General features: G+C 51.9%; 1 protein-coding gene across 1 annotated transcript in view; it reads left to right on the top strand.

Annotated features, from left to right (window-relative positions):
• Positions 1 to 15933, top strand: part of NOS1 (nitric oxide synthase 1) — a 197391-nt gene extending 181458 nt beyond the window's left edge. Inside the window, exons 24-30 of the mRNA XM_065904325.1 lie at positions 1417 to 1627; positions 2470 to 2557; positions 4058 to 4179; positions 5422 to 5570; positions 7052 to 7246; positions 9042 to 9160; positions 10150 to 15933. Coding sequence (XP_065760397.1) covers positions 1417 to 1627; positions 2470 to 2557; positions 4058 to 4179; positions 5422 to 5570; positions 7052 to 7246; positions 9042 to 9160; positions 10150 to 10165 — 900 coding nt within the window. The 3' untranslated portion in view covers positions 10166 to 15933. The remainder of the gene's footprint in view (positions 1 to 1416; positions 1628 to 2469; positions 2558 to 4057; positions 4180 to 5421; positions 5571 to 7051; positions 7247 to 9041; positions 9161 to 10149) is intronic.
• Positions 15934 to 16343: the final 410 nt, after the last annotated feature.

The following is a 16343-nucleotide window of genomic DNA, read 5'->3' as shown; positions in this document are numbered from 1 at the left end:
TCCGGTGTAGTCGGCGTTACCTACAGGGATTTTAATCTGTTGCATCGGTCCCTTCTGAAGCGTTCCCTTTGTTTATTTGGCTTCTGTTTGCCAGGCTCTTCAGTGCCTAATTTCCGCCCTGACACAGGCGGGTGGAGGTGGTCTCTTATTCAGGTTGCTAGTTCCGTCGCGCTGTGGGGAGGGACCGGCACTGCTTTCCCGGTCTACACTGCTCAGGCTCCCGGCTGCTCTATATGGAGCGTGCCCTGCGCTGCGCGCGGTTCCACCCCTCGGGTGTTCCACAAAAGCGCGGACGTGGCTGCGCCTGCTTTTTGTGCCTTCCCCGTCCAAGCGGCTTAGGCAGCCAGGAGTTTGATGGGCGCACTCTCCCCAGGTGCGGCAGCCTTCTCCCTGCGCGATCCCAGCCTCAGTTTCCGCCCGCGCCGGTCGGGTGCGTGCACCTTCTGCCCTCCGCGTCCCCAGCCCCAGTCCCTGCTTGCGCCGGTCGGGTGCCTGCGCCCTGTGTCTTGCCGCGACCCTCCCGGCGGATGTCGACCCTCCAGAATCTCAGAAGGTCTTTGATTAGAAACTGGAGGCCTGTTTGCAGTGCGGTGGGGGATGCGATCTTTGGGGCTGAGCCTGCCCCTTTCCCCTCCCCCCTGCCTTCTGCCTCCGGCGGGGCTGGGCCGGTCTGCAGCCTGCAAGCTCTTCACTGGACTTGCTCAGACCCTTTGTTCTACTAACGGCCGGCAGTGTGTTCGGGCTGGTTAATTTTCTCTCTCTCTCTTTTGCTGTCGCACAGTTGAAGTTGGTAACTCACAAAAGCTCCCTCCGATCGTCCTCAGGGCACTCAGGCCCGGTCCTTACCCTAAGCAATGCCGCCCGCTCCTCTCCGTTCCACCCACACTTGCTGGTGGCGGATGCGGGCGTCTGGGGTACTTTGCTGCTGGGAGTTGCTTTTAGGAACGTAATCTGTGGGTTTTATTTATTCTTACCCTCCCAGTCTGGTTGCCCTCCAAGATTCAAAAACTTCCCCCAGACCCGCCAGTGCGAGGGTTTCCTGGTGTTTGGAAACTTCCTCTATTAAGACTCCCTTCCTGGGACGGATCTCCGTCCTTAGCTCTTTTGTCTCTCTTTTTATCTTTTATATTTTGTCCTACCTCCTTTCGAAGACAATGGGCTGCTTTTCTGGGCGCCTGATGACCTCAGCTAGCGATCAGAAGTTGTTTCGTGAAGTTTGCTCTGCGTTCAATTGTTCTTTCGATAAATTTGTAGGGGAAAAAGTGGTCTCCCCGTCCTATTCCTCCGCCATCTTGGCTCCTCTCATGACTATTTTTTAATTTCCCTTCTTCCCTGAACCTCCGCGCGTGAGCCTGCCTTGAAAGTTCACTCCAGGGTCTGGCTGCAGGTTCCCTTCTGTCCCTATCCATGGTGCAGGGTCTGCAGGAGTATGAGGAGTGGAAATGGGGCAAGAACCCCAACATCGTGGAGGTGCTGGAGGAGTTCCCGTCCATCCAGATGCCCTCCACCCTGCTCCTGACCCAGCTATCGCTGCTGCAGCCTCGCTACTATTCCATCAGCTCCTCTCCAGACATGTACCCCGACGAGGTGCACCTCACCGTGGCCATCGTCTCCTACCGCACCCGAGGTGGGCAGAGGCACTGGGAGATCCCCCGGCTTTGCATTTCCCACCCCACTTCCAGGGGCCCCTGGACATCTGCCTAAACCTCTTTCAAGACCCAAACCCCGGGGAGGAGACCCACCCCCCTCCAAGGTCAGGAAAACTGGGAGAAGAACCAATGCAGCAAACTGTCCCCTTAGGCAGAGCCATCTCTGTGCAGAGTTAGGGAAGAAGTGAGCTGTGCATTTGGAAGCCTCTGCTCCCAAAGCCCAAGACCCCCTTTTACTCCCTTTGCCCCACTGTGTACCCCCAAGGTAGCAACTGGAACAAACCACTACTCCCTCTTTCCTTGGAGGGGGAGCTCTGTGCTCCATGACACCCAGCTGGTTGGAGGGCAGCCAGATAGCATGACCTCTGTGCCTGTGTTTTCCATCCTTGGTAAAGAGGTGAAAATGCATGGTGCCTGGGAATTCCCTGGCGGTCCCATGGTTGGGACTGTGGGCTTTCACTGCTGGGGCCCGGGTTCACTCCCTGGTCAGGGAACTGAGATCCTGCAAGCCACAAGGCACAGCCAAAAGAAAAAAAGTGTGCGGTGCCTGAGAGACCGCTGAGACCGGGGTCCTGGCAGGCCCTTGCAGTGGACAGGATTGGAATCCAACCCACCCCCACCCAACAGTTTCACAGCCACGGGCCCACCCCAGCTTTACCATTTCCTCTTCACCATCAGAACAAGGGATCCAGACAGGGAACCCCAAGACAGAAACTTAGCATCGGGGCTGTGGGCCTCCTGTGCGGGAGGATGGGGAGGCCGGGGATGGGGGAGCGTGAGGGACAGTAGATGAGCCAGATCACCTCGGTTATCCTGTTAGATGGAGAAGGACCAATTCACCACGGCGTGTGCTCCTCCTGGCTCAACCGGATCCAGGCTGACGAAGTGGTGCCCTGTTTCGTGAGAGGGTGAGTGGCAAATGAAAAGAAAGAAGCAGCCATCCCGAATCTGCATCCTGAGGTCCTGAGATGGGGTGGGTGGGGCCGGTGGACCAGCTGGAAGGGTTCTAGAGAGGTGGCCGAGTCAGGCAGGACTGAGATCAACATTCAGCATCACTCCCAGCTGTTAGGCAACAGGCTCACTGGGACAGAGCAACATAGCAGGAACTAAGCAAGTCCTCTGGTCAGATTCAGGTCAATGCAACAAATATTTATCAAGTGCATGTCCTGTGCTAGTTGGGGCTGCCATAGACAGCCAGGCAAATGCAGTTTCAGCCTTCAGGGAATTTGCAGGCCAGTGAAATTTCTACCTGAAGCCGGCTGGCCACCCCATGTGTTCCCAGTTTCTTAGAGACCAGGAAGATTTAACCACCCTCCCTGTCAACCACCTTCCCCTTCCAAACTCAGCTTTAAAGGATATTTCTGCCCACAGTTAACAGTATTGTATTATGCACCAGAAAACATGTTACAAGGATTGGTTTCATGTTAAGTGTTCCTACCACAATCAGTCAATCAAAAAATATATATATAGCCTTAAAAACATAAAAATTAAAAAAATCATTGATATGCTTGAGCTTAGGCCTTCTGTACTTACCTGCTTTGTCAGCTGATAACTTCCCTACCTAAACTGTGGACTTGGATAGTCATTTTTCTCAGCTGTGAAGGGTAGAATGGTCATGGTATGGTCCACATACCACCAGCACCAGAATCCCCTGGGGTGCTTCAAAAATACTGAGTCCTAAGCCTCGACTTACTACATTGCCAGCAATCTACACCCACTTTGAACATCTCCACGTGATTCTTTTGTACACTGACATTTGCAGCTCCCAGATTTGGAAAATCTCATAGATGGTTAATTCAGTGGTTCTTAGCCAAGGGTGATTTTGCCCCCAGGGGCCCTTGGCAGAGTCTGGAGATATTTTTGGCTATCACAGCTGGAGGGTTCTCCTGGCATCTAATAGATAGAGTCCTGGGTACCAGTCAGTATCCTACAATGCACAGGACAGCCCTCCCTTCTTGGTGGTGGGACTGTATACAGAGAATTGTGCAGCCCCCAATGTCAGGAGGGCTGAGGTAGGCAAGCCCTGCATTTGATCCATCCCACTCCTTTTTGTGGCTTAGCTCAGCAATGTGGATAATTAGAAAGTGGAGCGATGGGCAGATCCTGAGGGTCTCCTGTTTGGGGAAATTCCCAAAATTTATGGGACCTCCCAACCATGAAAAGGGCCACCTGACCCACACTGAAGAGCTTTAAGTCGCATTGTATTTCTACCCAGATCGGCCATCTGGTTTACCTAAGATCTGACAGGGTTTTTCTTTTTTTTTTTTTTAATTTTTTTATTGGAGGATAATTGTTTCACAGTGCTGTTGCTGAGCTCAAATCTGATCAAGAACTGTTGGATCGAGATCCAACAGTTCTTGATCAGATTTGAACTCAGCCAGCCTCCTGACTCTCCCTTCCTTGTCCAGAGCGCCCAGCTTCCACCTGCCCCAAAATCCCCAAGTGCCCTGTATCCTGGTTGGCCCAGGCACTGGTATCGCCCCCTTCCGAAGCTTCTGGCAGCAGCGGCAATTTGATATCCAACACAAAGGTGGGTTGTGGTCCAGCAAGTACATGGCTTCCTCCCCCTGGATCCTCGGAGGGCCGCCTGTATCCTAGCAGCCAGGAGGCATGATGCTGTTCTGTCTCCTTTGCATCACTGCCTGGGGAGGGACAGGGAATACTGTAGCAATCAGACCCACAGGCGAAGTTTATGGTGCAACTCAAAGGACCCATCCAAACAAGTCATCCACACAGCTTGTTGCAAGGCCTGAAAGCCCATCCCCAGAAGACATTTCTTGGACTATTAAGATAGGAACCCCATCTTAAAATGTAAGCAGTCCTAGAAGGGGTATGCATTAAACCTTATCCAATGGATGTGTGTTTCTGGGATTGTTGCAAAGGCGGTTATTGAAGTGCAGGGTTTGCTGTGCAAGAAACACAACAGATCAGCTTTGGGAGGAGAGAGGGAGAAAAAAAAACACAGTTCTGCCATGCATTAAACGGAGATTTACTGAGCATCTCATGGATGCCAAACACTATTGTAGGTGCTAGAGGTGTAGCAATGAACAAGACAGAAACAACTGGAAACACATACACATACACACTCTCTCTCTCTCTTGCCCCAGTGGAATTGTCATTCTAGTGGAATAGCAAACATACATTTACAAAGTACAGTTGACCGTTGACTGACATGGGAATTGCGTGGGTCAACTTATATAAAATTTTTTTTCATATAAATACATATGTACCATCCAAGGTCAGTTGAGAGCCCATGGATGTAGAACCAGCGGGTTCAGGGGACCAACTATAGCACTTGAGCATCAATGGATTTTGGTATCGGGGTGGGTCCTGGAAGTGACCCCCTGGGATACCAAGGGACTTCACTATGTACTGGGCAGGGGTCTAATGTACATTTACTTCTTAAAATAACCCTATGAGGTTAGATGCTGTTATTGCTTCCATTTTTCACATGGGGACACAGAGACATAGAAAGTTAATTCCTCAGCATCACACAGAGCTGGGATTTTAACCCAAGCAGTCTAGCTTCCAAGTCTGGGGGTTTTGTGCTACCAGTGCTGGGGAGGGACAGAGGAACAACTGAGACCCAGAGAAAAGAGGTCTGCTGAAGTCTGAACATGCTTGACCTACTTCCCTTAGTGTGTGCATGTGTGTGTGAGGGAGAGACAGAACACATACCCCCTACCCCAGTGTCGCATGTGCTAAGGTTCCCAGCACCCTGGCACCCCTACATCAGGCATCAGAGCTGACAGGAGATCTCCCCGGCCCCCAGGAATGAGCCCCTGCCCCATGGTCCTGGTCTTCGGGTGCCGGCAGTCCAAGATAGACCACATCTACAGGGAGGAGACCCTGCAGGCCAAGAGCAAGGGGGTCTTCAGAGAACTGTACACGGCCTACTCCCGGGAGCCAGATAAACCAAAGGTAAGCCCAGCCCATCACACACATGTGCCCATCCACACACGCACACCCTGCTCCCAAAATACCCTCACCCCTTCTGAATTCTCTCTCTGCTCTGAACTTCAGGAAGCTTGGAGCATAAACATTCAACCTAAAATATTTAACAGCCTGTACTCTATCATGCCACTTACATGAATTATCCAGAACAGCTAGATCCATAGAGACAGAAGGCTGGTTTGTGGTCTCCAGGGGCGGTGGGAAGGGAGGAGTGAGGATTGACAGTTAATGGGTACAGGGTGTCCTTGTGAGGCAGGTGGAAAGGTTGTGGACCTAGATAGAAGGGGTGGTTGCTCAATACCATGAATGTGCTCAATCCCACTGCGTTGGGCTGCACATTGTAAAACACACCTGCATTTTACATTATGTGCACTTTATCACAATAAAAATATTTATAAAATGAATTAAAAGGGACTTATCTGGTGGTCCAGTAGTTAAGACTCCTTGCTTCCAATGCACGGGACACAGGTTCAATCCCTGATCAGGGAACTAAGATCCCACATGCCTCAGGGCCAAAAAATAAATTTTTAAAATAAATTAATTAAATAAAAAAAATTTTTAAGTTAAACAGCACCTCCCCCCACCAAAAAAAATTAAACAGCCCATAAGAGGCACTCCAAGTCAGAATGGACATGGGCTACAAGACAGGGGCACATCCCTGCTGGATCTTAGGGAACTTCAACTGGACCCCAGGGGCATCCCAGGAAAGAACCCAGGACAGTCGGGGAAGGGGGTCCTTAAGGGTCCGGTTGCTGGAGCAGCTACTGGACCCCTGGCATGAGAGTTCATCAGTGTTTCAGCAGCTGGTATGGTCATGCCTGAAAGTACCAGCTGAATGCCAGGCTCACCTGGGGGAAGTTTCCTGAACAACCCAGACAAATTCCCTAGAGGCTGCACTGGACACCCCTTGTGCCCACCCGATATTTCCTTAACCCACCATTTATTCCAGCAATTCCCACAGCAGCTGGCTTTGCTCAGGTGTCACCTGTGAGCCCCTCCCCTATGTCCTGCTGTCTGTCTGGGGCTTCTCCGGCACCCGGGCGTAGGATGCCTGCAGTACCAGCCCCACACCTCAGGGTGCACAGGTGTAAACACCCCCGGGGTGACCACTGGCCACGGGAGAGAGGAGCTGGTAGAGAACACCCCACTCGTACGCCTTCAGGGGACAGCTCTGGGGCGTGGGCGGCATGGCTCCCTCGAGGGTCCTCAGCAGAGGTGAGCTGTAGAGCAGAGAAACTCCTCATCACTCTCTCAGACTGACGTTGCCTCCTCCCCTGCTTCATTCTTCCCAGTCCCCTGCATCGCTGCACAAAACATAGACCTGCCCCCAAGCCCCTGGGTCAGGGTCTGTTCCCAGGGTGGTGGGGGGGAGAGGGGGGTGAGCTACACAGCCTGGCTCCTCCTCACCAGTGCTCCCACTCCCCGCCCCCCCCCCACCCATCCCGCAGAAGTACGTGCAAGATATCCTACAAGAGCAGCTGGCAGAACCCGTGTACCGAGCCCTGAAGGAGCAAGGGGGCCACATCTACGTGTGCGGGGATGTCACCATGGCAGCCGATGTTCTCAAAGCCATCCAGCGCATCATGACCCAGAAGGGCAAGCTCTCGGTGGAGGATGCTGGCGTGTTCATCAGCAGGCTGAGGGTGAGTGATGGACTGGCTCCTGGGAGCCCTTTTCTGACTTCCTGTCTCCTCTTCCTCGTCTTACCTGTCTCAGTGACTCGGGGGACCCATGATGACATCCCTGCTCCCATCTTCCCATTTATGACTGGGGGTAGAGGATGCAGGTGATCCCAAACCATAGAAGAGAGAGAAGGAAAGATAGCTGGGCATGCAGTGCATATATTAAATAGAATAGAGAGCTGTGATGTATGACAATGACAAAGCGGGTGGACCACTAGTAGTTAGACAGAAACGGTCCTAACCCAACCATTCCTGTCCCCAGAACCAAGCTGCAGGACTGCCCTGGGCAGTCGTGCAGGTTGGCCACTGCACAAAAGGGTTTGTCCAAAGCGGGCAAGTAGGGGATGAAAGTCACCACCAGGCTTGGCTTCCCAAGCAGCACGCCTTGGCATGGAACTGTGTTCCCCACCCCCCGAAGGAGGGGTGTCTTTTCCTAGTTTGCAGAAAGGCTAGTAGCAACTCAGGAAGCAAAGTCCCAGCTCTGTGGTCAACTGCCCCAAATAGAGTAAACTGAGCCACAGGCCTCCACAAAGTTCCAAAGGTGACCCCGTTCTCCCTGCTTCCCTAAATAAGCAGCAGTCAAACATTTTTGTAGAAGAAACCCTTGCTCTAACTTTGATACTAAACCCCTACTAGGTTAAAACAATAAGAGCTTCCCAGTAGAAATGCCAGAGCACTCTGGAGAGCTTCAGAGTCCCCTACCACTCTGTCTCTTTGCTCTAAGTCCTTGGGACACATTTTCATAGATTCTGCAGAAGAAGGTCGGAAAACCACCCCAACTTAAAATGAATCCACTCTACAGATGGGCAAATTTCTTCAAAACCTTTGGGACCGTGGATGCCAGAAAGAAGTTAACTCTGCTCAATGCGTGTTCCCCAAACACCGCCTTTCCTCAGTGAGGGTGGGGGGGCATTACCCCCTTTTTAATTCTCAGCGACACTGCCCTCTGGGATCCCCTTAACGCCCATCCCTCAGTTCTGCCGAAGGAGCTCCAGTGGCTCCAGAAACCCTTGGATGCCCCAAGTTCATCCTCACTCATGGTGTTTCTCGAGTTTTCTTGTTTCTTTGTTTCTGGGCAAAGCTGAGCTAAGATACTCATCGTCAGATAAACTATGTCCGGAGAAGCCTCCACTTTGGCAACCGTGGTGTTCCCTGAGAGCTAAGTGGGCACTTTGTCCTTCCTTCCGTCTCTGCTGGTCTCTACTGATGGGGATGTTTCACACTAAACCCAGCCGTGCCCCAGATCTTAACTGGGAACAAGGAGGAGGGAGGAAATGGGGAAATGAGCTGAAGTTTCCCCTGGACCCACTCAGCTTTTCTGTCCTTAGCACCCACAAAGCAGCAGGACTCTTTCTGGATGGGAACAAAAGTGTTTGTTGCCAGCTGGGCTTAGAGAGACCCCGATGCCCTATAGGGCAGAGGCTCTTGCTGAAACACGGTCTTGGAGACCAGAGGAGCCTCCAGGGGGCCCTGAATTACAACTCATTTCTTTTTTCTTTCTTTCTTTCTTTCTTTCTTTTTTGGCTATGCCACAGGGCTTGCCAAACCTTAGTTCTCTGACCAGGGATGAACCCAGGCCACTCCAAGGAAAGCACCGAGTCCTAACCACTGAACCGCCAGGGAACTCCCTACACCCGGTATCTTAAGGAGCCGTCTTCTTCACGGATATTCCATTCCAGGGTGTCCGTGTGTCCGCCCTTCTCCATGCCCTCAGCTGGCGTTTGAAGTCTGACTCCTGGTTGTTTCTGTTCCCTAGGATGACAACCGCTACCATGAGGATATTTTCGGGGTCACCCTGCGCACATATGAAGTGACCAACCGCCTTAGATCTGAATCCATTGCCTTCATTGAGGAGAGCAAAAAAGACACCGATGAGTAAGCTGGCTTCTTCCCAAGGGTGAGGGGTGGGCAGAGCCCTAACAGACAGAGACGTCTGACTCCACTGACCATGGCTTTCCCACACTGGGGCCCCAGACCAGCAGCATCAGCATCTCCTGGGAATGTGTTACAAATGCAAATTCCCAGGCTGCCCCAGCCCTGCTGAATCTGAATCTCTGGGGTCAGGGCACTGAGCAGTTGGCGTTTTTACCACCCCTGCAGGGCATTCTGAGTTCCCCTCAAGTCTGGGAACCCCGGCTATGGATGTCAGCTTCCACCGGGGCACCTCCAAGTTGAATGATGGCTCTCACCACTGCAAAATTTGTGTTCCTATTCACTGCTCCTAGGGTTTATACTACCTCCCTCACCCCCCAAATGCTGCTAGCATTCTCATGGATGCAAATTCCAATCTCCATTATTTTGACAATTCCACTTGTCCTCTAGAAATTGCTGGAAATGGTCTGAGGTACCACACAACTGGGATTGAGCATAACTCTTCAAACCTTACATTAATGCCATGACACGTCACCCTTCATTATAAGCTCACTCCCTGCATTGTCTGCCTTGAAACCACCACCAAGTGCCCTTAAAATTAGGTGGGAATTCAGTTTCCTCGTTTTCAGTAGCCTAGGGCACACACACTCCATTTCATAAGCTTCCTCATTGTTTTCCCCCTTATGACAACATGGCAGTCTTGAAAACATACTTTGGTGTCTAACAGGCTGACATTATTGCCTTGAAGATCACAGCTCATCCTGTCTTATTGTATGGCTGAGCCAGGCTCATTCATCTGTTCATTGATTCATTCTTCGTTCACTCAAGATGAGTCCCACCTGGGTGCCAGGGCCTGTCCCAGTCACTGGGGCTGCCGAGGAAGTGAAAGAGACAAAGTCCAGAACTCAGGAGCCTTTCTCTGAGTCTCTTTAAGGAAACAGAGCAGCCTCGCTCCTCTGGCACTAACTCCCTCCCCACTTCTCCTCCTACAGGGTTTTCAGCTCCTAACTGGACCCTCTTGCCCAGACGGATGGCAGGGTGGCCGCCCCATTGCACTCGGCCGGGGTGGCTGCAGGTTTTGTAAGCACGGACACTGCTGAACCTTGCCCTCGGGCACCCCCACGTGGCCCCGCTCTGCCTCTCGTCCTGTCGCCGTGCCCTGGTCCTCCTCTCCTGGGTTCTCGCCTCTCAGTGGTTTCCCGGCCCCCTTGGGTTTTCCCCTTGAGTTTTCGTGCTGCAGTGCAATGCCTTTATAGTCCGCAGTGGCTCTTACAAAACCGTCTCCCTCTCTCTCTCTCTTTCCAACAAGGGCAAATCACCAGTGCATGAAACCACTGGAACATGGCCAGGGCTCAGGTTAGGGTGTTTTCTGGGGTTTGCCCTGGAGAGGCTGCAGGGACCAGACAGAAGAGTTTTTTGAGCTAGTCCTTCAGCCATTTGAATCCCACCCGATCCTTTTTTATGATGACGTTCCGGTCGTGTGTGTGTGTGTGTGTGTGTGTGTGTGTGTGTGTGTGTGTGTGCGCGCGAGCGTGATGGGCCTGGGTCTCCCTCTGTCCTCTTGCCTGTGCAAGCATGTCACCTCCAGACCCTCGGTGCCAAGAAATATGCCCTAACCTGTACTGGAGCCTCACACATCCATAATTAAGGGTCTGTGCTAGCATACCTGAACCACATGGACGCATCCTAATTCTCCTGGCTGTAAAGGGTCAGAGCATGGAGGTGGGATTTGATGACCAAGGGGGAAATCTCTAGTGAAAGGGGACATTAGATGCATTTAGGTAGTGGCACCAGTTAGTGGACCTCTTACTGGGAGATTAACCCATCTGATGGATTGGGCAAACCCACTTCCCAGCCCCACCCGCCCCAGCCAGGATCACCTAATCGGCCCTCTTGGGCACTCTCACCCAAGACCCTAAGCAACATCGTCCAAGGGAATGAGCTGGAAATAAGGGTCTTCCTGTCTTTGCCACTGGGTAACTTTGGAAACATTACTTGTTGCTTAATTTCCCCTAATCATAGTGATATGAAGCTAAAAAGTATGAATGGATCAAACTTTAAAGTTGTGAAAACTGGAAACAATATCAAGGAAGAATAGCACTGTTTTGTTTTTTTTTAATTCTCCCACATGGGGCTTGCTGTTTCACCCCTGGGGATAAAGTAATGGAAGCCAGTGAAGGCAGATCAGGCTGGAGAGGGAATCTGTCATGAGGCATCTCACGGCTTCCTCTACAGCCAGGGTGGGGAGACCTGCCTTCATGCCTTCATGCTTTTGGTCTTCTAAAAGAGATTCCCCCCAGTTTTTAACCTGATAAGATCATCTTGACAAATGATCCTCAACTCAGATCAAAAAACAGGCAGCAAAGTCATTGGCAGGCATCAGGGTGGGTACCATTTCTCCCAGGCAGACAACCTTCTGAGTTCACCTTCTCCGAGGAAATGGGATGGAAAGGTCCCTTCTACACTTACGTGCTAAAGTCATTGGTGAGCAGTGCCCAGAGACAGCTGCTGCCCCCAGGAACCCCTTCCCCAAGGTTGAAAGGCAAGCAGCCAGCCAGTTTGGAACTTCCATCTTATTTCATTTTGTCTTGTCCTACAGAAAGCTAGCCCTTTTCTTTCTATACAGCACATGAGCATTTCTTTCTTTCTTTCTCTGCCAAAGGGAGAGAGCCCTGGCCCTCTCTGGAAGGGCCTTAGATCTGGGATGCCAGAGGTGTCCCCAGGAGGTGCCCTTAAAGACAAAGAGCAAACTCTGTCTCCCTTTTTCCACCCTTCCCGGCAGCCCCCGCTGGTGTCATATCCCTGGCGCTTAGAGTTCGACTTCATGCCAGTTCTGATTACCCTGCCTGCCTTTAATCCTATTTTCTCCCGCTCAGGCTTCCATGGTACAGAGACCAAGCGCTCAGCATGCTCGGCTGACCCTCTCTGACCTGGAGGGAAGCCCATTCTAAACCCTTTCTTTCCTGCAAACACGATCCTGGCTAGGAGCTCTCCTCCCAGCAGCTTTCTTTCCAGCCGTTTGAGCCCTTTGGAGATAGCTCCTAAGACGTCACTAGCTTCTGGGGGACTGAACTCCTGTGTCTGACCCCCATCACAGAGAAATGAACCAGCGCTCCCCTTTCCAAATCAAGTTTTATGCATGAATGCTTTTCCATCGCCAGGTAAATACTTAAGAGCACTTATTCCATGCCAGGCACCTTCCTCATATAGCCCTGCCCATCTAGTAGCAGGCAGGCCGAGGAAAATAGCGTCTTGTTTTATCAGGTAGTCTAAAGAAATAATCATATCACCAGGATTCATCTTTCTTCGCAAGAACGATTGGTTTGGTTTTTCAGCAAGTACCTTTCAACCCTCAACACAAGCTGATTCATAACTCCTGGCTAGAGAACAGGAGATTAGTCTGATGTGTGTCTCTTATTTGACAGAATCTCTGATACCCAAAGCCTCGCTGTAATGAATGAGCCATCAAGAGGCAGGAGTGGAGCCCCAATTTCAGGCTCAGCTCTGATCCACAGTAGCTAAACACTGCCCTCTTGTGGGTTCAGTCCCAGCAGCCTGCAAATTTTGGTGTTAACAATTGGTGAGCAAAAATGGGGTTGACTGGGTGTTTGATTTGGCCGGTGGGAGCTTCACCCTAGTTGCAGGTCTCTTATTTCCCTCTACCTCTCAAGCTGGCCAGCGGTAGCTCCAACTCCATTTAACAAAAGTGAAGTTTGGCCTGGAGGGACATGAAATCCCCTGCCACAGGAAAGTGGAACAGTCATGCTCTCTGGTTGTCATTGTGAATCCTATACCTATGGTTGTGCTGCAAAAGAAGCAGAAGTCTTTAACCTCCCAAAGAGGATACAGGCTTCCCCTTGGCTTCTACGGAGTGAGACAGTCAGGTGTCTTTGCTTTGGGGGCAATGCTTCAGACCCACCAAAGTGGAGTTTTAAAAGCAGTCCTGAGTCCAAACAGTAACTCTGCTACCATTTCTGTGGACAGCCCTGACCTGGTGACCTAATCCTTCTGAGTCTATATGTCCCCCTTTATCACAAAGTGGACTAGATGAGATAATGTCCACAAAATGCCCCAGTTACCATACTTGGCCCATGATAAGTGATCGAATTTTGTTTCACTTAATCTGTCGTCTTACCTCTCCAGTATCTGGAAGGCACAGTCAAGTGTACAAGCAAAACACAGTTCCTCTATTACAGAAGGTTAGGATCTGTGATGCAGAGACGCAGGTCTTAGAATCAATGTGCAGGTCTGGGGTTTGAGCGATCGCCAGAATTCCCCTGGCAGGTTTGGGGAAACGAGATTGCCAGGATGTAGGAGTTCAGTGGAGGCAGGGGCGGGGGGGGTGATACATGGATGGAGAGCATGCAGGATGGAGCAGGTCTGGCTTCTGACATAGCCCAGCTTTGGGAGGCTGAGGAAGATGGAGGTACACAGCAGAGACAGGCAGGGAACAGATGGAATTTTGTCAAGGGATTTTGACTTTATTTGGTAAGCAACACGGAGTCCTTAGGAGTGGTTTTTTTTTAAGGGGAAGATGAGGTGATGGGGGTTTTGCTTGGAAAAGAATGTTCTGGCTACAGCGTAGAGCACGGACTGCTGACCTGTTGAACTATCGGCTAGTTATTGCAGAAACCCAAGACTTGAATGAGGGAAGGGGGCAGATTGTGGCGATAAAGACATTCCAGGGGTTGGATTACCAGGACCTGGACTGCGACCTGTTGTGAACGAGGAGAACAAAGGGGAAGTCCAGAGTCTTGCCTCTAGGCTGAGAAACAGGTCTCAGGAGGAAAAAACAGGCTCCAAGGAGAACCGAGTTTTCAGAGCTGACAGGAGTGCCAGGTTCCCCCCAAGTCAAAAGGCTGGATCCTTCCAAGGTCCACGCCTAGATGGGCAGAAAGAGAACTGACCCCAGGCCACCAGACATCGGCCTGAGAACACAGGAATTTCTTGCCAAACACACTCTTTGCAGCCACCTGCTTGGGGCTTCCAAAAGGAGGTCAGGTTTTGCCCTAAGTCAGGTTTGCCACAAGCAAGATTCTCTGACCCAGATCACGGTGCCAGAATGATTACCGGCAAGCCAATGTCTGGACCCCTGACCGCTATGACCCTGGTCCCTTTAAATTCATGCCATTTGGAAAAGCATGGACTTCAGATCTTAGGCTGGCCATGTTTCCTTGTATATGTCCATCGCCCCTGCCACCAATATCCAGCATGGCGCTGTGCCTGCCTTACCCTCTGAATAGTCACGTTAATCTGAGACCACCTGCCAGAGACAAGGAAAAAGAAATATTAATCTGGGCTTCCCTTGGGACCTGTCCACACTCCCTGTCTTCTCCCAGCCCTCTCCTGCATCTGAGTGTGCCATTTGACTCAAGAATGAAAGGCCAAAAGCAGGGACGGGGGACTAAGAATCTGAGTGGCTGTAGATTCAACCTTGCCCACAAACCTGAAGCCTTGGCGGACTAACAGCAGCCTGGCCTCTCCTTTCTCCCACACCCTCCCGGACCTTGGTCCACCTGCCAGTCTCTGCCTGTTGGCACAAACATGCTGACATGTCTCGGGTGCAAGGACTCAGGTAAACTCTCATGCCAGGAAAGCAGGAACTATTTGGGGGTCTGTTCTCTATTAATACTGTCTGAGCCGTGTGCATGGGAGGTGATTGGGAGTAAACATACCTCGGCATGTTTCTGAATTCGCTATTTCCTAGAATATCTGAGCAAGCAGGGCATGCGTGTCTGGTCCCAAGCAGAGACCGTTCTTAAGCAGGTGGCCCTGGCAGATGGGAACAGATCTGCCTGAAGATACAGCTTTCCAAAGTCTTCTAGAAATTGGCCCCAGGACATCTAAGTGCCCAGACTTGGCTCCTAGGAGATGCTCGGAGGCTCTAGTCCAAAGTCCGTCAACCTCAGTACTGTTGGCATTTGGGGCTGGATAATTCTTTGGGTGGGGGGCTGCCCAGGGCTTTGTAGGATGTTGACCAGCATCCCTGGCCTCCACCCACCCACCCACCCTCCCCGAAAGTTGTGACAACCAACTGTGTCTTCAGACCTTGCCAGATGAAGCCTGAGGACAACAGACTCTCTACCAGCTGCCCCAGGCCTTCTTAACCATCCACCTCCTGGAATAAGCGAGGCATTTCTCAGCCCGCTGGTTTTCCTTCCATTATCTGCTGCCTAACGGAGACTCAAAGGATTTCAAGAGGAAATGGACAATTTCAGTTTCACCAACTCCCTCCCAGGACAGAAAGAAGGCAGCCCCGATTCAGTAAGATGCTGTGCCCTTGGCGTCCAGTTCGGATGAAGACTCGCGGAGGCCCAGTGCCCTCCTGTGCCCACCCCCACCCCGCCTCCACCCTCCTGTCCTTGCTCTCATGTTGTCGTTGTGATTGTAAGGCCCACTCCGGGCTCAGCAGTGGTTTTCCAGGCAGCGCCGGAGGACGGGTTTGTGGGTGGGGGTCGCCCTGTGTCACTGGGCAGGTGGTGGGTTTCTGTTCGGGGTCTGAGGAGCCAGGGAGGTGGGCCGAGCGGGTGTCGTTGCCTCTCACCACACTGCACCGTCAGAAAACTCGGACTCCCCCTACCTCTGAGCTCTCGATGCTGCTAACGCCGCCAAGTGTCCCGTGCGCTCCAGCACCTTCCCAGAACGCGCTCTGCAAGGTTGTCCAGGCTGTGCTCGCCGCATGCTCTTCTGTATCACTCTTCTAATTTGATGAAATTCAACAAAAGTCTATTTATGCCTGTTTGCATCATGGTCAAAATATTAAAAAGTGGACTCAACTCGACTGACTGTGGCCTTTTGTTTCGCTGGTCTAAGATTTCTCACGTCTTTTGCTTACTACGTGCGGCTGGCCGGGTGCCCCCAAGAAGCCCAGTCTGAGATAGAGGTGGCAGGAGGCTGATGGGTGGGGATGGGGCAGGGAGGGAACCTGAGCTGCCACGTCTCAACAGAAACTTCTGCCAACCCTGCTGGGAATTCTGAAGATGGCCTTGCAGGGCTGTCCCCAGTGTAGGACAAGAAGCCCTGGCGCTCTGCAGCTGAAGCCATCCCCCAAGGGCAGGAGGGCGTTCTCAGGGTCCAGAGGAAGAACTGTGGACTCCTGACACGGATCTGGAGGGCAGTTCTCAGTGTCCTGTCCACCCTCCTCCCAACACCTTTGCCCCATCACAGCTGCATCCCTAGAAAGGAC

The sequence above is a fragment of the Muntiacus reevesi genome, chromosome 13, assembly GCF_963930625.1.
Source record: "Muntiacus reevesi chromosome 13, mMunRee1.1, whole genome shotgun sequence".
NCBI lineage: Eukaryota > Metazoa > Chordata > Mammalia > Artiodactyla > Cervidae > Muntiacus > Muntiacus reevesi.
Note: the sequence above shows the minus strand (reverse complement) of the source record. Positions and strands in the feature narration are given on the sequence as shown.